This window comes from Neopsephotus bourkii, unplaced genomic scaffold, assembly GCF_033783945.1.
Source record: "Neopsephotus bourkii isolate Nb327-2 ecotype Australia unplaced genomic scaffold, CSIRO-AGI_Nbou_v1 NB_1792, whole genome shotgun sequence".
NCBI lineage: Eukaryota > Metazoa > Chordata > Aves > Psittaciformes > Psittacidae > Neopsephotus > Neopsephotus bourkii.
In genome coordinates, this window is record NW_026902266.1 from 7,734,261 (window position 1) to 7,755,788 (window position 21,528).

Sequence of the window (21,528 nt, forward strand, 5' to 3'; positions counted from 1 at the left end):
CAAAGGTCTGAAAGCAAGTCCTATTTTGCAAGTGTTTGGAAAGGTTAAATATGATTACTTAAAAACTACAAGCAGTTCTCAAAATAATTCTTCCAGGTAAGTATCAGAAAGCCTGAGGAGCAATGCAGTAATCTCACCAGGGTAATTTTTCATAATTTCAATAACATACATTTTGCCAAATTTATCTTTGTGATTTTTTTGTAAGGAGTTTTACTTAGTTTTGCATAACATTTTCTAGGAAATGGCAGATGGTTGCTACCCAAAAGCCATAGTAAATGGGGTATGATCATACACTGGAAATGTTTTTAAAGAGAATCTTGGCATGAATGGTTGGTAGCCCAGTGTCATCCAAGATCCACCTATAAGCTAATATGGAGTAATCGCTAGTAAAATGTTCGTATGATGCCACATGTCCAGTTTTTCTGCCTGTTTTTTAAAACAGATTTTGACAAATTGGGGAGAGTTCAGAGAAAAATAAGAAATGGTTTGTAAGAAGGTCCCCTTTGTCCTTGGAAATCTGTGACTCTCTAAGAGCTCCTTGAAGTATTATGGTATTTGCTGCAGGTAAAGATTCTGGTCACCATGTCACTCTTGCTTTGCATACTTGTTGTGTCCTCTTGTATAGTGTCATCCCCATGACACAGTAATAATCTGGGGGGAAATGGGGCATTTTTATTTAAAGTAATTACTAAGAGACATGGTGATAGGATTATAAAGTATTATATGTGATAAGTGTGGACCAAAGCCCTTTCAGATTATTCCAGTTGCAATCACTTTTATCTGAAGAAGGAATTTAATACACTGCCTCTATTTGAGAGTGGTATATGCAGCAAGCCATTAGCCAAGGCCTGTGTTACACAGAGTACCGTAGCTATTTTGACCTTTGTGGGAGATCCTCAATAGAACATAATTGCTGTGATGTAACTTAATGCGCCTTAAAATAAGAAAAGATACGAACCTAATCATGAGGCTGTTCTTAAAAGCAGCTTCATGTTAGAGGCAGGCTAGTAGTCCTGTTGAAGGTCCTGTGGATAATGTGCCACTCTTGGGCAGTCTTGGAGGGATTATGACTTTATCTCAGCCACTGAGACCTGCAGCTTGTCCTAGGACAAGTGCTTTGTCAGTGCTGTTTGCTTTATCTAAAAACAGGTGGTGTTGCCTCTCTTTGCAAAACACGCTGAAGTCTATGGATAGGAAACTGTATACAAGAGCTGTGTACTATGACCTGTTTGGTTATGGCATCAATTAGAAGATTTTTTTTTCCTCCTTTTTAACCACTGATGAACATGCACATGCAGCAAAGAGTTACCTGAAATGTTTGAAGTTATAATTAACAAACTAAAAGTAGCAAAGAAAAGAGTCAGTTCATGAGGTATAGAGAGCTTCAGGCACAAAAATTTTAAGCCATGTAGGTGCCTCCATGCAATTATTTGGACACTGAGATGGGTTCTTAATAATACCATCTCCCAAACTCGCATTGAATTGTCTTGATCATTCTGTACTAGAAATTAAAGTGATTCCAATGTAGCTTTTTTCCCAACAAGCATAAACTCAGAGAGTCAAAAAAATAGTATTAGGACTTTGCGAGTAGCAGCTAACTGCACTTTGTTGTTCCTTGTAGACTTGTTGCCAATGTTTTATATTACAACTTTAGCACAGTTTAAATGGAAGCAGGATTTCTTGCAGTTGCATCAAGTCATTATTCCTGAGTATGCTCACTTTATTATTTAACACATAAGATCTTTCAGCTTTTGCTGCTGTTTTTTTATTAGGTGATAAGAAGAATTCACAGCTTCAATAGCACGGAGCCTTTGAGAATAAAACCAATTTTGGTCATTAAGCAAGGGCTGAATCAGTATAAAGGTGCTCAGGAAAGAGAGAAATTTCTTTAATAGTGAATTTGTTGTATCCTTCACTAATTCAGAGAATTGTAGATCTGATCAGCAAATGACTTCACATTTGCCATAGTGCTGTTAGCTCTAATTATTTAAGCAAGGGTTGTTGGCTTGGTTTTGTTGTATTCTTTTTTTACTGTACATGTGAATGAAAATAGCTTTCAAAGAAGCTATTAGGATTAAGAATCTCAAAACAAAGGTTGTCTTCAAGGCAAGCTTTGCCCTCAAACTAAGTCTAACTAAGAAATACTGTTTAACTGCTTGTTTACAGTGGTTCAGTGACAGGTTCAATGACATATTGGGTCAAACAGTACCAATTAATATTCCATTTTTAGCACTGTATGTGCAGTGTTCACTCTCTTGCTGTGAGTGGCTCATGCTTTATTCTGTTCTCCCATTGAAGTTAGTATCTTTTCCTAGTTACGGGTTTATATTTTCAAGCACCTTGGCAAAGGCTGGTGGGAGGAAAGGGATGATGGGGTTTGATTGCTGGTTTAATGGCACTCATTAAACAAGAAAGTTTCAAAGCCATTCTAACATCTCTACTGCCTCTCTCTGCTTTTCCTTACCTTAGTGCAGGCATCGGGAGGACTGGCTGCTTTATTGCAACTAGTGTCTGCTGTAAACAGCTGAAGAGCGAGGGCATAGTTGACATATTGCGAACAGCCTGCCAGTTACGGTTAGACAGGTAAGAAAGCCTCTTTTCTTTCCAGAAAAATAAAAAGAAAAATGGTAATCTTTCCCTTTACTGAAGGAGAAACAAGTGGGAAGAGGGGAGGAACAAACATAAATGGAGGCCAAGAGAGAAAACATCAGAGAATGTTTTCATGTTCTAAGCAGTTCTGACTTGTAGTCTTTGTCTATTTTATGAGCAGTAAGGCTTAATGAATAGCTGCAGAAATGAGCTAGATTCACAAGTGGCATCAAAATCAGCATAGCTGCAGAGCTCGGTGCAGTAAGGGATGATCATTCACCAGCTGAGGAATTGGCCCCATGTTCGTACAGAAGCAAAGGCTCAAAGATCTTCTGTACTTAAGTTCGGAGCCATAGATCAGCATTTGGTTCCCAGGGGGAGTAAAGAAAAGTGGCCTTGTATATGTGGACCTGTGAGCACTGTTGAGAGGGCATGACTGCTTGAGACATTGAAGGGAGAGGAAGAGTATGGACAGCCTGGAGTATTTGCATACATATGAAAGAAGCTGTGAAATTCTCCAGAAATTCAATGATTTACAGTTAAGCATTTCTTAGCACACCACCTTGAGTTCGATTATAAAGTAAACAGACTTGAGTTTTGTACCAGAGATGTTATTTTTCCTCTCCCACTGATTTCAAGTGCCATCAAAACGTGTCTCAGTGCTCTCTCTAATGATAATGATAAATGAAGTTAGGGGATGACATGAAAAACGCACCAGAGATTTTTCTGAGTAGAAAAAAAAAAAAAAAAGAAAGAACCTCAACCCCACGCTGAACTTTATTTCAGAGGAGAAATTATGCTCAGTGGGAGGCAGAAAATGAAATGCTTGCTGCCCTGCTGAGGCTCTGATAGACAGGGACCTACAGAGGGTTGGAGGTTTGGCTCTTTCAGTGGATTTCAGGACAGACAAGGAAAGGCTTCTTGAGAAGAATACCAGAATATGAATACTGAGTGCTCATTATCCATGACCCAGTGAAATATTTGGCTGGATCTGAAATATCTGTGTATCTGTGACTAATGTTGCAGAGAAAAAATAGCCATACAAATAAAGGTTGACAACACATGCCTACAAATGTACGTGATACAGAGGACCAATTAAAAATACTAGCTTTGCAGGGTGAGGGGAACTGGCAGTCATTTACAGAGGCTGGAAAAGGGAGATCGTACTTTAAAGAATGCCATGGAAGGAAAGAAGGACTACAGGGACCTCTGTAGCTGCCGTGCCCTTCTTAGGAGTGGGGAGGGATAGGAAAAAGCCATTTGAATGTCATGAGGGAAAATACTCCAGATGGAAAACAGTCAAATCACCATCCTTGCTACAGAAGAGCATGGTTTCTTCAACATCTGGAAAATGGGCCTTGTAGTTTCTTGGCAGGCATGCTGCCATCCACTGTCATTTCACTAAACCCCCCCAAAAGCTTTGGGTGAAGTCAGAAGCAACATGAAAGGACAAGACAGTATCCAAGCAGCTACAGGGAGGAAGACCCACTCCGTCTCATCCACTTGTTTTGTGGTTACTAGCTAGAGAAAATAGGGTGGGTGGGAAGGAGTCACTAAGGACTTAGGGAAAGAGGGCTGGGTATAGACCAGAGCAGACATATAAAGGAATGCACCTCACTGCTTCACAGGAGTAGTGGAGTTGACATTAGCCCTGAGAACCACCTTTGAGGTTGCTGTGAGGGTGAAGATCCCTTGGAAAAATCCCATGCACTGGAATTTGCACCAGTGGTCAGCAGCTGGTCCTAAAATAACTCAGTATTGACTAAGGAGAGGAAGTGATCATTCCTGCATCCTTCCCACAGTGCTGAGAGACATTTGTTGTTATTTCCCACAATGCAACTCAGATTTGAAAGGTTTCTGTGGCAGGTAGGAGTGAAAATATAATTTCTCTTTTCTGTGCCAAAGCCTGGACAGCAAGCACGTGTCATGATGTGCATGTGTGTGGGAAGGGGAGGAAGCCACCACATAGCAGGAAACCACATAAAAAGGAAAACAGTTTCTAGCAGCCACCCTGGTGCTTCTGTTGCTACAACTTTAGGGTGCAACCCCCTGTTAATGGAATTGCATAAAAAGTAATTGCCAGATATGACTAACGTTCCTTGTGTGTCATGGACCGACATAAGTATATTTCAGTGCTGTGTGCAGCACAGAAGGGCTCAGAAACAGCTTGACTGTCATCTTGTATTAAGTAGAGGACATGGGAAGGAGATGCTTAGCTAGGAAATAGTTTCTTTCGAAACACTGTGTTTTCCACCTTTGCTTGTTGATGAGAGGTTGGAGCATGGGTTCCTGCCATCCCGTGCTCATTGTCAATTGTTACTTCAAGCAGCCACTTAACAAAACAACTTCAAAAGGCTGAAGGTTGAGGTTAACTTACACACTCATCTATACCTTACTGGTATGGTTATTGTGAGACCCACAATTCACAGGTGAAGCTGAATTCAGGTGAAGCTGAACCCTATAGAGAAGGGTAGTCCCCAGGGAGGGTGCTAGCAGTCTGCTATCCATCTGGCCCAAAGGAAGCAACTTTTCATTCATTTCCTCTGAAGGTTTCTGATGGAATGCACTACGTATGTTTTCCCTCAGACTGACACAGTCTGGTTAGCTTTGATCACCCATGGATTCCCATGTTCCTCAGTCCTACTTGTTTCAGCCTCCTTTTGGCACTGTGTTCTTGGCATCTGTGCACCAGCACCAATGCTGGCACAATTCTACATACATCTTCTGTGAATTTGAATCATGGGGTTTAATTATAATAGGTTATCAAGAGCTCTTATCACTGCTGCTGAGGTACTCTTAGCAGAATTTTAGATGTTACTAAAATCTGCTTAAACTGGACAACTTTTAGTTCTTTTTGTTCATTTCTATCTCCTGTTGTAGTACTCGTGTTGATTAATATGCCACTTGCAAATATACAGAGGCTAATGATATATGGAAATCAGACTATTCTGCTTGCATTTCCTTTCATGTTTGCAGTTTTAAAGAAAACAGCAAAAGCCGAATTAAAAGCTGAACCAAAACAATTTTTGTGCTGGGATCTTATCAGTCAAGGTGTGCATAGCAGCTAATTCAGTTACAAATCTGAGTGTCTTTCATTGAAGTTCCATTGTCTGTTCTAAAACCTGCTGGCCATCCCGTAGTTCCCTGATGAACTTGCCAAATGAGCAGTGCAGGGTGGCATGGAGGAAAGAGCCCTCTTTCCAGAATGTGAAAATTCTATGATATGTCAGTTGTCTCAGCTGGTCTGGCCTGGCCTGGCTCTCTATGGTCCTGAATTCGCAGTCCCTAATCCAGCTGTGAAACCTTGGAGAAACTACTTGCCCTCTTTATTCTCCCTGCTCCCATCTATCTGTCTAGAGCATAGGGGTGGAGATTGCTTTTCATGGTGTTTAAGATGGTGCTTGGACTGTAAGTGCTCCAGTGATATGAATGTAAATGACAACAGTATTGCCTTACTGGATGAGGGCCTCTGCAAAGGAAAATGAAGGTAAAGCCCATTCCTGTTCTGACTATCTTCTGTTCCTTGGTTAGCGGAGACTTTCAAAATGGGAGCTGGAGGTCAGTCTGTAAGCTGATTGCAATCAATGAATAGGCACTTCTCACTTATTTCAGGAATCTTTTGTGTGTAGCAAGCTTCATTTTAGCTGTGCCACTTCCTCATATGTTTGCATGTAATAAGGCTACTGTTTCCCTCCCTTTTTTCTTTCCTTTTCAGGGGAGGAATGATCCAGACTTGTGAACAGTATCAATTTGTCCATCATGTCATGAGCTTGTATGGAAAACAGCTTTCTAGAGCTGCAGAAGAATAAATGTTCATGATATTCCTAAAGGCTAAAACCAAGAGAAGTTTTGACTGCATTCAGATATATTTCAGATCTGATAAGAGACACATGGTAACCTGGCTGTCTTAGCTGGAAAAATATATTATTTTACTTTGATATTGCTTTTATGCTCTTGTTTGCATTGACATTTAAGAGCTGAGGTACACCTTGTCTTAAACATATGTGACAGGACATAATCTTCACCAAAAAAAAGCTTATTTATACTGTAAATAAGAATAGTAGCTTCATTTGTTACAAAAGCAAGAAAAAAATCAGAAAAAAATACACTGTCTTCAGTTTGCTATTTTTAAAACATCATTGCTAGTATATTCAAATACAGTGTGAAACTTTTTGAATTGTCATGCTGAAATGTGGCGTATATTGGCTAAGCTTGGAAGTAACTTTTTGCCTATTTCTGGTTGTTTTTACTTATAAAATTACCAAATACTGTGTATATCGTAAGCCTTCTGAGCCTCTGCATTGAAAGTTTCAAGTAGATTCACATTGAAATAATGTTTCACACATCATCTTTGCTTGTTTATTTTTTTCTAAAGCAGTCCATCACCAGTGTTATCAGAACTAAAGGGGAGAGGGGGGAATATTTCAGTGATATTAGTCCAATTCTTACCTCTAGATCTTACCAGCAATGTGCCCCAGGATCGTGACAGCTGGGTGAATCTGAGGAGCATAGTAGAAGTTAACCTGAACAGAAATTCTTCATGCTTTACCTTTTCTTTGTCAATACTTTGGCATCTCATTCAGACACCAGATTTGGTTTTTGCAAATAGATTCTCTTTTTATGTAGTCAGATGACAATTCAAATACAATTTCCTCTGAGATTTTAGGTTTAAAATCATGTGAGGAATTTGCCGAGTTAAATTTAAAACTGTAATAAAATCACTTGCATTATATGGAATTGAAATAGTTTCAAAACTTTGAGGGTGTTGAGGTGCTCAGTGCTCATTTAAATTAATGCAAATCCTATAGAGAGCTTTAAAAAAAAGAAAATCATTGTGAATGTGTTGGCTGCTTTCTGATAAATTTGCCCTTAAGCCAAATTCAGACAATTATTAGCTCATTCTAATCACTAGCCCTTGCAGCAGTGTTTCTTTCTCAATAATATAGACTGCTGCCCATGCTTTTTTTTTTCTTTTAGACCTCAGTCAGGCTGTAAAGACTTCAGTTTGTGCTTTTTGCTTAGAGGTAAGCACATGTTTAAGTGCTTTATTGAACACAGGAAGATGGAGGTACACAGGACCCTTAACATGAAGGATGAGTGGTTCGTGAATACAAGCTATAATGATCTACTAAAAATATTTTTGCTTCTCTTTATTTGTAACAATAACCAAAACCCACTGCTTTTATTAGTGCAGGAGATTCTGAGAATTTACTGCACTTCCTAATCAGGAGAAGGTAAAGCAGCTCTCAGAACAATAAGGGCTGATCCTGCTCCCACTGAGATTTTGCCATTGACGTCAGTAGGTGCAGGGTAGTGCCTGTAATGTTATGCCTACAACTTCATCACTGTGGGGAAAGTTTCCCAGTATTTCAGTATACATCTTTATGTTTATTCTGTATCCATGAAGCTGTAAAAATCCTGTCAGCAGGGTTTGCATGAATGCGTGGCAAAATGTGTTATCTTTAAACCACTTGATTTTATTGCTGTATTTAAAATATTTTCTTCAGTGAGAAGCTAGCAGGAAGAACTGGCATTCTTTTAAAAAATACTGGTGGTACTCATTAAATAGAGCAATAAATTTAAGCTTTTGAGCATAACATGACTGTTAGTTTTATGTAAACCTTGCTAGCTGTATTCTCCCCATTGCCACTGATTCTTTCAAAGGGATAACACTATTCCATCTAAGTACTCCTTAGAAATAAAAGAGGCACCACTAATGTTCTGAATAACATTGTAAGTGGAAATCCCTATAAATGTTTTCAGCTGTTCAGTGCCCTTCAGTGTCATAACTCAGTGAATAAAATTACTTGTTCTGTCATCAGCTTCCTGTGCATCTGCTAAATCATGTTTTTTGATGTTTTATAGGAGTGTGCATATAGGAGCAAAGTTCTGTGTATAAGTTGCCTCCTGTACAAGGAGGCATTCTAGCAGTTAATTGCTTTATGGCAAACAAAGTATAAAGGGCTCTAAGATATTAACTTTTAGAGGTCCTTGCACAGATGTTCAGCAGGTATTACTTGGCAATACTGATTTTAGTAGAAGAGAATGATTTATACCAATGAAGGAAATTTAGCCTGTTCTCCATTCCTGTTCTACATATATGGAATGTCCTGAGCAAGTGTCCATTGATAAAATCAGGCTGCTTTGTTTTCATTCACTTAGTACAAAGCAAGTGTCAGCCTAGTTGCCCAGTCTGGTTATGAGGGCTGCAGTGCTGCCATCTCATACCAAGCAAGAGCATGCCACTTGGTCAGGATCAAAATACTGAAATCCCTTGTTATTTTGTCTAACAGATTTGGAGCTAATCCTCCTATTTACTCTTCAGTCTTACTGTAATTAATCTATTTCTCTCTCTCCTTTTTTTTTTTTTTTTTTAAGTAGCATTTGGTGTCTGAGATTAGCAGAAAAGGAGCTGTGGCCATGCAGAAGCACTTGAGATGAGTGGGGCTGCTGCTTCTGTAGTCAGTAGGTTTGAAACTGAGCTGACAATAGGAGTTAAGTGAAGCTATGTGTCTTATTAGATTTCTCTTTTTACTGGGCACTCTCTCTCTGTTAAAAGAAAATTCCTAGCACATTTCCTTCACTCTCTTCAGCTTAATGTCCAAGTGTCTTTGTACTGGAGGCTACAGCATTAATGCCTGCAAAGTTGTTCCCCAGAGGACTGAATTCCTCTCTCCACGTAGGTTAGCATATAACAAAACTTGAGATAATTTTATTTAGAATCAACTGTGATGTCTATTTCAAAAGTTTTTTCATAGTTTGTGAACAGAGTAAATCCTAGCTCAGTGCCTCACTTGTTTGCTAGTCAGTTGGTCATTGGCCATCGCACTTAAGCAGTGTTACCCTGTTTATGCTTCTGTCATGGTAACAGACTAATGATACACTCTGTTCTTTTGTAGGTTCTCTGAGATCAGCAGATACACAGTTACGTAAGAACAAAAACTAATATTGTGCTTGAGAGTAAGAGTTGTCTCCAGGTAAAGCTGAAGGATCCTTCATACCTCTGAAGTATCAAGATAAAGATGACTTGGTCAAATTATTCTGAAACTACCTAGCAGTCATATTTACTTGCAAGAGTTTCAGAAGTAGCTAACAATTCTGCACATTTCCACTACAATTAGTCTACTTTGGAAAATCTTAAACTGTGAACTTGCAGTTGTAAAAGAGCTTGAGACCGAAGAGATCGCTAAACAGGACCTACTGTCTTTGCAGTAGAGGAACCATGTAGTTTGTACACGTGTGGTCTTAGAAAGTGTTTACCTGTTAATTGGTGAGTTTAACAGGTTTTAGAAGTGGATCTGCACTACTATTTTTTTATGTGTTATTTCCTGGAAACCATTTTAAATGAAGAGAAATGGTAAATCTACAGTTTGTTAGCCATAATTATGTTTGTCTCTATGCTTGACATGAAATGTGTGTTACACATTTGCTAGAGAGAAAAATATAATGCTTTGAGATACACTGGGGATAACCTTGTTTCTTCTGCCAAGTCTGTAGATGTATATTTGCTGATGTCTGTGAGTGTGACTATCAACTCAGGATAATGTAGGGCAGCTCAGGAGGCCTGCAAGAAAATAGCTCCATTCAAAAGCACAGAAGAAATATGTGAGTGAATGCAGCTTCGTGAGTAAGGGACAGGCAGAGAGAACTGCATGCTCTAGACAATACAGCCATTGATGTCTAACATCTCCAGGTGAATTTCAGATGTTAACAAAGAGGTGAGTTCCTTCTGCTTCAGTCAAGGAAAGAGTCCACTCTCCTCTGAGTACTGATACAAACCAGACTCCAGCACCTGAATACAGCCAATGTCACATCCTCATGGCATGGTGTGAAAGTCACAGAACGGGGTACGATTAACTTTGGTGCAGAAGACCTGCCTAAGCATGTGCACCATATAATTCTCAGCAGAGCAGCAGTGCCAGGTTTATTCAGCTAGTAGTGAAGATCAATGCAGAAAAAGGATGAATTATTTACTCAAAATTAAAAGCTCTGTGGGCAGCAGAGCTGGCCTTATGGTTCAGGGCATTTGAGAAGACAAAGCGTAAACAGTCAGGCAAAAGACTCACGTATTGCAAGTCCAGGCCCTTTCACTCTAGGGATCATGCTACTCAGCCTTTGTTCCCTATCGTTTCTTCATCACTTAATCTGCATGTTACTTCTTAGGCTTAAAATAAGCTAAATAAGTCACTTTATTGCACTAGTTTTAGCCCAGAAAGTTGATAGCCAGTGTTTTCCAGGGATCGTATCTTCCCTTGAAGAGAGCCTGTCTTGCTAGATGCTATTCAGGGGGCTCAGCCTCTTCTGCCTACTTTCAGATCTCGATGCATCTCAGAAGTTTTGGGACAGAGAAGTCTGCAGTACTGTGTATCTTACTAGAGGCATTTATCCTTTGAGAAACAGTAGTGTTTGCCTGAGTCAAAATTTTCTGATTATGTCTGACCTTAACTCCCCTAGTCCCAGTAGCAGCTGCAGGGTGTCTGCTTTTCCTCTGAAAAGGCAAAGGAAGCACTTCTCTCCAGAGATTAGAGAGAAAAAATCCTGCATAGGTGCTTGTGCCCTTTCTCCTTTGCGTGCTTGTTTGCCTCTAGTGGACACAAGGAAGACTGTCAGGAACTAAGTCAGAACTAGTAAGGCACAACAGCACAACAGAAACCTCCTCATGTAAATTAGCTTTGACTCCTGTGTCAGAAGGAAAACCAGATGTGATTGATTTCACTTCATCCACTGTTGTCTTCTTGGTCTTTAGGCTGTTGTGAGGAATATGGAGAGCAAACACCCAAGCATCACAAAGGTCAGGGTAATGAAAAGGTCATCCAGAGTCACTCCTTCCCTTTTTGAGGTCCGTGTCTGGCAGTGTGGTCAGACTTAAGGTCCAAAATGAAAGAACATCTCATTCATATGCATTGGTTTTCCCCATGTGCATAAGCACTTGCTCACTCAACGTGCCACAGTAGCTGAAGAAAGAACAGAAGCATGAGGGAAGATTCACAAGCACTGTGAAATGAACATGGAAAAGGACAGCTTGGGTTTTGAGTCAGTTTGGATAGGTGTGAGGAATTGGATTGGGTTGGCAGTGTTTCATTTTTATTGGGGGAAAATGTGACTTCAAGCCCAGACACCAGGTTTCTCTGAATTTGTTCCCGAGTTAAAATATTGAAGAGGGAAGTGAAATCTTGTTCCTTTATAGGTTCATTAGACAAGTAATAAGAAATACTTTATCCACTTTGCAGCATTACGAATCCCATTTCCACACATCTCTGGTTTGAGAAATGCATCTGTGTTAATAACACTAACTTCTAGAGGAGGGAACGCAGAGACTATGTCTTGCTGGAATCTTTTTGTTGTTATTGGTTTGGTTTTGTTGGCTTTTTTTTTAACCTTTCCCTTTCTTTCTTAGACTAGCAGAAATCATCTTTTAATCATCAGGAAAGATGGCGTATTCCCAGAGGGGCAAGAGGGGGGTGTTCCTATTGCTTTTTCTGAAGTTTACCCCTAGAATTATTCCTGTTAGTCTTTGGCCAGATTTTTATGTTCTTTGGTTTTTGAAGATCCTGTGTTTTGCAAGGCATAACCCTGGTGCTTAATGCTCTAGACTATCTCTTCACTGTAATTTAACAAAGATACAGACTAGATAATAGCAGTCTGTTCCAAACACAAATCATATGTGGTCAGTTCAGAGAAGCAGTTTATTGCCACTGGTTTAGCCTTCTTTGCAAGAAATATATGTAGTTTGTGTAGACCCATATACACATAACACAGCCTCTTGTAGCTATACTATTTCAGCACTGCAGCTGTTAGCACTTGTAAGAGAGCCAAATACACAGAGCGGGATCTGTAATTCATTCTCTTCTTGAAAAGTCCCTTACTTGTTGGGAATGAGGCCCTTCTGCATATGACAAAGGGTGATAGAAATCTAAGACCTATTAAGGAGTAAACCAGAATTGATTAAGGAATAACCTCTGTAATCTAAAGTTGTGAACTGATACTCTGAAGGGCCTAGTCCCCAACTGAATAACTGAAAGAACTGGCTGGATTTGGAAATGGTGGAGACTGCTGCCAGTAGAACTTAAACAAAGCCAAAGCCTGGCCATTTCACTGAGGTGTGAAAGGAGCACAGAGGACTGACTTAAACACCAAAGCAGGATTTGCTGAATGTTTAACTGTGTGAAACCTGGACGCACATATTTTTCTTTTAATATGGCTGTTACATTTTTTAATAGTCTGCCTTTGATCAAAGTTTTGAAATGGTGTCACAATCAATTGTAGCAAAATCTGGGGTTGGGGAGGTAACGTTTGTTGGTTTGTTTGTTTTTTAACAAAGGTATCCATTTGGCCTACAGAAGGTTTATTCCTTTTAGCCTCGTACTTGAAGTTTTATCATCCTATTATTCCAAGAATGATAAACTGCTGAAGGCAGTGTGAAGGGTGAAACATCATAGCCCAGAAGAGGCCAGTATGTATCTAAATTATGGATTACTTGAAGTCTTATATGTCCAGTGTAAAGGGATCCAGGTATCTTCCTAGGAATGCAACTATCTGCAGGACTTCCTGTGAGCTGAGGAACACAGAAGGGTCACCAACAGCCTTGAAAGCTTCTGTCTTTTTGTAGGAATGATCAGGACCTTAGCAGCTTGGGAAAAAGAAAAAGGTAAAATACATGTCAGCATATATTCTCAAGAATGTCCTAATACTTCATATTCTATGGCTGTGGGCAGCCAGGGTAGAAACTGGCTGTGTGAGATGAATAACTTTAGTCTCATCTGCTTTGCTTTTCCATTCCTTCCTTTCCAAGAAAGGAACTTTGTGAAGTATCAGTCTCAAGTATAGCTCCTTGAGGCACTTAAAACCAAGAGTAAAAGAGCTGCGAAAAGAATGTTGTAGGGAAGATTCAGTTACCTATAAAAGAATTAGTCAAACTTGTCAAACTCTGCTTTCTGTAACCAAAACTAAAATTACAATCCACTTGCACCAAGTCTTTGTTGTGTGTACTTCGGTGGTACTGACAAATCTTTTCTTTGAGATCTGTTTTGCCCTGTAAATGTGCACGGATTCTGTTAATAGCATCGATAGTAAGTACAGTGTCATCACCCCGTTATGTGTATATATGTGTTATGAGTGAAGTTAATCTTTCTGCAGAGTGCCTGTGGTATATCTGTGTTACTAAGCACAGCAGTTTGTATTATCATTTTGTTTTCTTTCTTGCCCACAGTCAAGGCATGGGCACATTGAGTCACAGTGATGGGAAGTAAGAGTGTCGCATCATTCAAGCACAACCTTTTGGACTCTCGAAGTTGGTTCCAGTCTCATCAAGAAACAGGAACTCTTGTAATTTGACAAGGCTTCCAAAAGCTCATCACTTACTGTTAAGGGCAATTTTTCGAGCACAGTGCTTGCTTTCCTGACTGAAGGATAATGAAAGGTAATAGCCCAACCATTTAGAAAATATCTGTTTCTTACCAGCCATTTCTGCTTCTTAGCTGGCACAGACTTCTGGATCTTAACTGTAATATTTTCATGTTCAGAAAAATCTGTGGCCAAGGATGAAAATTTTGATTGTGCAAAAGAAATTAGGAGTAAAGGGAATTCCATTTTTAAGATGAAAGGAGGAACTGTTAAAATGGTGGTCCTTACTGTATACTCCTGTTCTTGTTTCTGCAAAACTTGTGATCAAATGCTTTGGGGAAGAGTCTGGGGCTGGAAGAGTTTGACCTTTAATGCATATGTAAATAAGACTTTCAGTCATGTATAATCTCTCCCATACAACAGACCTGTGACTGTCCAAAGGGACAGAAAGATCACATGAGTCTTTATTATATATCTCAAAAAATCACAAATCATTCCTGTCACTGTGCAGAGTGCTGCTAATGAACAAATTTCATTCCCAAAGTAGTATCTGTGATGGATGTGAGGTTGTAAGGAGTCCAGTAAGTAAAGTAAAACAAGGTTACTCTAATCTCCTCCATAAAGCTGACAGGAAAAGAAACCATGTATTTAAAGTGAAAGTAGACAAAGTAGGTAACAGGCCTCTTGTATTTCACACATTCATTTGTTAATTCCAAAGTTTCTTCTTGAATTTTAGGAGACAAAGCAATATCATGAGCTAAAGTTCAATGTAAACCAAAGCCTGATGTAACATGGAAAAGAGAAAGCGGATACCAGTGGAATGTATTTTAAGAAGTATGTGCCAAGGTAACACGCCTTTTATGATTATTGCCATTAGCTCTTTCTTTTTTATTTTTTTTCATTTTTTTATTCCCACAATAAAAACTGTAAAAAAGAAAAAATATATTCTTCCTCAGCAGTAATAAAAATGTCCCTGTTTGCAGTCAGTCTACTGCAATAATTCTACTTTAAAATAATTTTTTCAAACTCTCTTTTATTTCCAATCTGAATGCTGTTTCTGAGATGATACAGATAACTACAATCGTGTTGTATTCACCGATGCCATCTACACTGTCCCCTTGATCATAACTAAAGGTAAGCTCTAGAGGTCTGGCTTGACTAGTACCTAATAAATGAGCTTGGAAGAACTATGAAGTTAGACAAGATGGAGAGTCTTCGCAGGACAGATTTGCTGCAAGTAGAGTGGAGTGAAGCAGGATGAAAGACTCTACCCCCTGCTGACTTTAAAATGAGCACTGTGTGTCTTGCCCTTTGCATCCACTGCACAAAAAGAACATGTTTCCAAAGGTGCAAGCATTATGCTTATGGGGAAGAGCCTCTGAGTTCCCTGTACTCAACGAAAAAAAAAATTATATGAAGCATATGTGTATGAAATACATGGCACCACCAATGTGAATGGAAAATACCTCACATCTAGTCTTCCTGTGGCTGTCAAACTCTGTTATGCTGAGAGTGATTGGTAATCTGCATACTCATATACATGAGGCTGTGTGTGCAATGTCAAGATCTGAAACAAACATTTGATGGTTAAAATTGGTTGTCCAAACTGTGACCTACTTTCTTTTCTTATATGTATTTGCAACATTCATGATTCACTGGTCTTTTTAGGCTCAAAGAGAAAGATAATACTGTACAAGTCATAAATTCACCCTCAATTACCAGAGTACCTATGTGAAAACACCTTTCATAAGACAGCAGTCTTCAGTTTGAGGCCTAGTTATTACACATAATAAGCCAAATTCTCCACTGATGTCAGTGTGGTGGGGCGGTTAGTCACTAGTGACTTTGGACCAGTTTTAGTGGAGAAGATGGGAATGATAAAATGCACCTTGGCACCGTTCTTTTAGTGGAAGTGAACTTTGCCTAAACAATGTTCCAGGACTTGGAAGTGATAGGCCTGGGCATAATGACAACGTTCCTTATTCATCTGCATATGCTTCCTACAACCAGCCAAATGTGTGTCTACTGTTTGAAAGAACCCAACCACGTTAGATACAGAAAACTTGCTTTAAATCAATGCCAGGTAAAACTGATATTGCCCATCTGCCTTACATTTCATTGCAGTAGGACCAAGCTTTGCCATAAGTACCATTTTTAAAATATAGTACTTTTTAATAAAGCCTTTAGCAAGGCTTGGGCACAAGCTATTTGGTAATACGGTAGATTACCTTATTTAAGCCAAACAGTGATCCTGTGCCATGCACTGCAGCACTTTTGATGGATAACGCAGGAAGATGTCAGCCCTCCTTCAGCTTGCCAAATGGTTCCAGCTATGATTATAGAGGTTCTCTGCAACCATTTGCTTTGCAATGACCTGCAGCAAAGAACAGATATCAGAGCTAAGACAGAAGAACTGAACAGAAAAGCAGTGTGTCTGTTGGTAATTAGTTTTGTGGGGTTATGTGCAGCTTTCACTGAAAATAATGAACTGTAGCTTAATTTCCACTGAAGTTGACGGAATAAATCGATCTTTCTGCTATCACTCCAGAAAGAAATCAAAATTACTTCATTGATGTCTTGCTATTTAGTGTAGGAAATTTGAGATCAGGAACTAAAAGTAGAGTGAATGTTTATCTTTTTGGTATTTTAACAGGTGGGCCCCTAACTCCTGACAGAACTGAAACCACTTAAAGACAGCAGCGTTTGAAAACCCCCTGCCAAATAAAGTGCAAAACTTCACTTAGAATTTCAGCAGGAAAGAGTTGAAGTTTGACGATAAATGTGAAATTATCACATCTGATGATGGCTTGACCCACACTGCGAAAACTAAGAGTTTTCAGCTCAGTGACTTTGAAGAATCCAGTGTTGAGACTGGAGATCTAGTGCTGAACACTCTGCTCTTCATAAATAATGCAAATTAAGTATCTTTGGGCAGTTAGTGGATCAAACACAAGATAGTGGATTTGAGCTGCAAAATCCATAAGGCTAAAATGCAAAACCTCAGAGACTGGGCTGAGAAAACTGGAAGCCCCAGTCTCATAAAGCTAGTATTTGGACTAGCAAGCAGAGGAGCATCAGGACCTTTTCACACTGGAAGTCCCGAGCCTAGAATATCTGCTGCACAGAAGCCTATGTTATAACTTGCAAAAGCCAATCCATTTATTTTGATCTATGAAGAGCTTACTGGTATGTGCCGTTTTATTCTTGACAGCCCCTTGCCCTTTTCCAGGGGTTCTAATTCAGTTTGTCAGTAATCTTAAGAACACCCAAGCAAAAAAGAAGGGAGAAGCCTGGCTGGAGTGTGTACCGGCTTCTGAAGATGTCAGCCTGAAGAGGATGAAGAACAGACGAGTGATTGAAAGGTCTCCAAAGTACACCATTGAAGTATGAAGAGAAGAGAAAACAGTTTATCATTAATCTGCTGAGCCGAGTGACTCAGGAGATTAGCACAGAGGTCATAGGCTATGCAAGACAGTAACCCTGATGAGCAGTGCCAGTGTAACTGTGGAAGGTTACCACAGTGTAACTGTGGAAGGGACTTCCTCCTAAACCTGTTGCCCCGACACAGAACCGCTTTGCTGTCCTGCAGGGGGCTCATAAGGAAACGCACTTCTGCCAGAAACAGCCGGCTGATGCACTAGTAAAGAAGATTTCTACTGGTGCTGCCAGGAAAAAGCGGCGGGTCGTAGTGGTAGGGGATTCTACTTTGGAAGGGACAGAGGCACTCGTCTGTTGGCCCGATCTGGTCTCAAAGGAGGTGTGTTGCCTACCAGGGGCATGGATCAGGGATGTGGCAGAGAGGCTGCCTGCTCTGGTAAGCCCCACGGACTATTACTCACTTCTGGTGATACATGTGGGTGCTAGGGATATAGATAGTAGTAGCCTGGGGAGCATAAAGAAGGACTACAGAGCCCTGCAAGAGGTGGTTAAAGGCTCTGGAACTCACATAGTCTTTTTGTCTATTCTCCAGGGTACAGGGGAGGACCTAAAAAAAGCTAGGAGGATTAGCCAGGTTAATAAATGGTTAAAAGGGTGGTGTCACAGTCAGGGGTTTGGGTGTCTTGAACATGGGACCCAAGTTTGTAGGCCAGGTCTAGCGGGGGCTGGTGGAGCTGGTCCGATAAAGAAGGGGAAGGGCAGTTTTGGTAGGAGGCTTGCCAGACTGGTTAAGGAGGCTTTAAACTAGATGTGTTGGGGGAGGGGGGCATCATTCCATCCCAACACTCCCAGTCAGTTGCCAGCACCTATAATAAATGCTTGGAGCAATGCAGAGATATTCCGGCTGCTCCAGCCAATGAGCCGGCTTCATTTGGAGCTCGGCTCAGATGCCTCTATACAAATGCCCGTAGCATGGGGAACAAACAAGAGGAATTAGAGATGTGTGCTCGTCTACAGGGGTATGATATTATAGGCATCACAGAAACATGGTGGGATGGCTCCTATGACTGGAGTGTTGGAATGGAAGGTTACAGACTCTTTAGAAAAGACAGGCCTGGCAGGCGCAGAGGGGGAGTTGCCCTTTATGTTAGGGATAGGCTGGAGAGTATGGAACTCTGTCTGGGGACTGGTGAGCAGTTAACAGAGAGCTTGTGGGTCAGGGTTAAAGGGAAAACAGTGATGGGAGACATTACTGTGGGGATCTGTTATAGACCACCTGATCAAGAGGAATCTGCGGATGAAGCACTCTATAGGCAGATAGGAAAAGCCTCACGCTCACAGGCCCTCATTCTCATGGGTGACTTCAACCACCCTGACATCTGTTGGAATGACGGTACGGCCCGGCACAAGCAATCCAGGAGGTTCCTCGATTGTGTGGAAGACAACTTCCTTCTGCAAGTAATAGAGGAACCGACAAGGAGAGGTGCCATGCTTGACCTCGTGCTCACCAACAGGGAAGGGCTCGTTGGAAATGTGGCACTGCAGGGCAGCCTTGGATGCAGCGACCACGAGATGGTTGAATTTGAGATCCTTAGGACAGTGAGAAGAGCGTGCAGCAAGCTCACTGCCCTAGACTTCAAAAGAGCAGACTTTGGCCTCTTCAGGAACCTGCTTAGTAAGGTTCCATGGGATATAGCCCTAGAGGGCAGGGGGGCTCAAGACTCTTGGTTGGTCTTCAAGGATCACCTGCTACAAGCTCAGGAGTGTTGCATCCCAACCAGAAGGAAGTGCAGCAGGAGGGCCAGGAGACCTCCTTGGATGGATAAGGAGCTGCTGAGGAAAATTCAAATGAAAAAAGAGTTTTAAAGAAAGTGGAAGCAAGGACAGGCGGCCTGGGAAGAGTACAAGGATGTTGTCCGGAAGCTAGGGACCAGGTTAGGAAAGCTAAGGCCCAGTTAGAATTAAACTTGGCTAGGGATATTAAGGATAACAGAAGGGATTCTACAGGTACATAGCAAATAAAAAACAGATTAGGGAGAACGTAGGCCTCCTCAGGAAGCTCTCGGGTGAACTAGCTACACAGGATTTGGAGAAGGCTGAGGTTCTGAATGACTTCTTTGCCTCGGTCTTCACTGAGAAAGGCTCTGACCGCACCACCCAAGTCTTGGAAGGCAGATGCAGGGACTGTGAGAATGGAGACCTTGGGCCCACTGTAGGAGAGGAACTGGTTCGAGACCATCTTAAAAGTCTGAACGTGCACAAGTCCATGGGTCCTGATGAAATCCATCCGCGGGTCCTGAAGGAGCTGGCAAATGAAGTTGCTAAGCCACTGGCCATCATATTTGAAAAATCATGGCAGTCAGGTGAAGTTCCCAATGACTGGAAAAAGGGAAATAGAACCCCCATTTTCAAGAAGGGGAAAATGGATGACGCGGGGAATTACAGACCAGTCAGTCTCACCTCTGTGCCTGGCAAAATCTTGGAGCAGTTTCTCCTAAGGCACATGAAAAACAACAAGGTGCTTGGTGACAGCCAGCATGGCTTCACTAAGGGGAAATCCTGCCTAACCAATTTGGTGGCCTCCTATGATGGGGCTATGGAACTGATGGACAGGGGTAGAGCAGTTGATGTCATCTACCTGGATTTGTGTAAAGCGTTCGACACTGTCCCACACGACATCCTTGTCTCTAAATTGGAGAGACATCAATTTGATGAATGGACCACTCGGTGGATAAAGAACAGGCTGGATGGCCGCACACAAAGAGTTGTGGTCAATGGCTCAATGTCCAGCTGGAGACCTGTAACGAGTGGTGTCCCTCAGGGATCGGTGTTGGGACCGGTCTTGTTTAACATCTTCGTCACTGACATGGACAGTGGGATTGAGTGAGCCCCCAGCAAGTTTTCTGATGACACCAAACTGTGTGGTTCGGTTGATACGCTGGAGGGAAGGAATGCCATCCAGAGGGACCTTGACACGCTTGTGAGGTGGGCTGATGCCAACCACATGATGTTTAACCATGCCAAGTGCAAGGTCCTACACCTGGGTCGGAGCAATCCCAGGCACAGCGACAGGCTGGGCAGAGAAGAGATTCAGAGCAGCCCTGTGGAGAAGGACTTGGGGGTGTTGGTCAATGAGAAACTTAACGTGAGCCGGCTTCAGTGTGCACTTGCAGCCCAGAGAGCCAACCATATCATGGGCTGCATCAAAAGGAGCGTGACCAGCAGGTCGAAGGAGGTGATCCTGCCCCTTTATTCTGCTCTCGTGAGACCTCACTTGGGTATTGTGTACAGTTCTGGTGTCCTCAGCATAAAAAAGGACATGGATCTGTTGGAAGAAGTCCAGAGGAGGGCCAAGAGGACGATCAGGGGACTGGAGCACCTCCCATGTGAAGATTGGCTGAGAAAGTTGGGACTGTTCAGCCTGGAGAAGAGAAGGCTGCATGGAGACCTCATAGCAGCCTTCCAGTATCTGAAGGGGGCCTATAGGGATGCTGGGGATGGACTCTTCATTAGGGACTGTAGTGATAGGACAAGGGGTAATGGGTTAAAACTTAAACAGGGGAAGTTTAGATTGGATATAAGGAGGAAATTCTTTCCTGTTAGGGTGGTGAGGCACTGGAATAGGTTGCCCAAGGAGGCTGTGAATGCTCCATCCCTGGCAGTGTTCAGGGCCAGGTTGGACGAGGCCTTGGGTGATATGGTTTAGAGTGAGGTGTCCCTGCCCATGGCAGGGGGGTTGGAACTTGATGATCTTAAGGTCCTTTCCAACCCTAACTATTCTATGATTCTATGATTCTAAGGTAAGTGTGAATGATTCAAGAGGAAGAATAGGACACTGAAGAACACTGTAGAGAGACTGTTCTCCAGTGCACTCTTGAGGCAGAGGAGCAGTGCTGCTTTGCTATAACAGCAGAAACTGATGTGAAATAACACTACCCTGTAGTCTATTTATGTTTAATGTGGAATAAGCCCTCAGTCTGTGCCCCCTCTCGCTAGCATTAAGGTAATAATTAAGGGCTTCCCTTTGCTGTATAAAGTGATAAAAACATAAAGCAGTTAATCTTCCATTTAAGTCCTTGCACATGTCATCTAAACCAGCCTAGTAAAGTGTGCTGTGTGTTTTACTTTAATCAGGGTTGTACTAGTGAATTCTTATCATATTCTTTAAAGTGACCCACGGGATGTTTGACTGCAGTCTCCTGAGGACCAGCAGCACAA

The 21,528-nt window shown here is 41.5% G+C and overlaps 1 protein-coding gene and 1 long non-coding RNA gene across 12 annotated transcripts in view; both read left to right on the plus strand.

Annotated features, from left to right (window-relative positions):
* The window catches only part of PTPN5 (protein tyrosine phosphatase non-receptor type 5), a 307,304-nt gene extending 298,894 nt beyond the window's left edge, over positions 1 to 8,410 (plus strand). For 10 of the 11 annotated variants that reach the window (XM_061380256.1, XM_061380249.1, XM_061380251.1 and 7 more), the window contains 2 exons: positions 2,470 to 2,583; positions 6,305 to 8,410. In XM_061380256.1, the coding sequence (XP_061236240.1) occupies positions 2,470 to 2,583; positions 6,305 to 6,398 (208 nt within the window). In that variant the 3' untranslated portion in view covers positions 6,399 to 8,410. Of the gene's footprint in view, positions 1 to 442; positions 565 to 2,469; positions 2,584 to 6,304 lie in introns of all 11 variants that reach the window. The other variant, XR_009729567.1, reaches the window with a different exon arrangement.
* A 4,764-nt stretch (positions 8,411 to 13,174) lies between these two features.
* LOC133226539 (uncharacterized) lies at positions 13,175 to 17,439 on the plus strand. The gene is made up of 3 exons (XR_009729539.1): positions 13,175 to 14,778; positions 14,995 to 15,066; positions 16,586 to 17,439. It is a non-coding gene; the product is annotated as an uncharacterized LOC133226539 (long non-coding RNA).
* Positions 17,440 to 21,528: the final 4,089 nt, after the last annotated feature.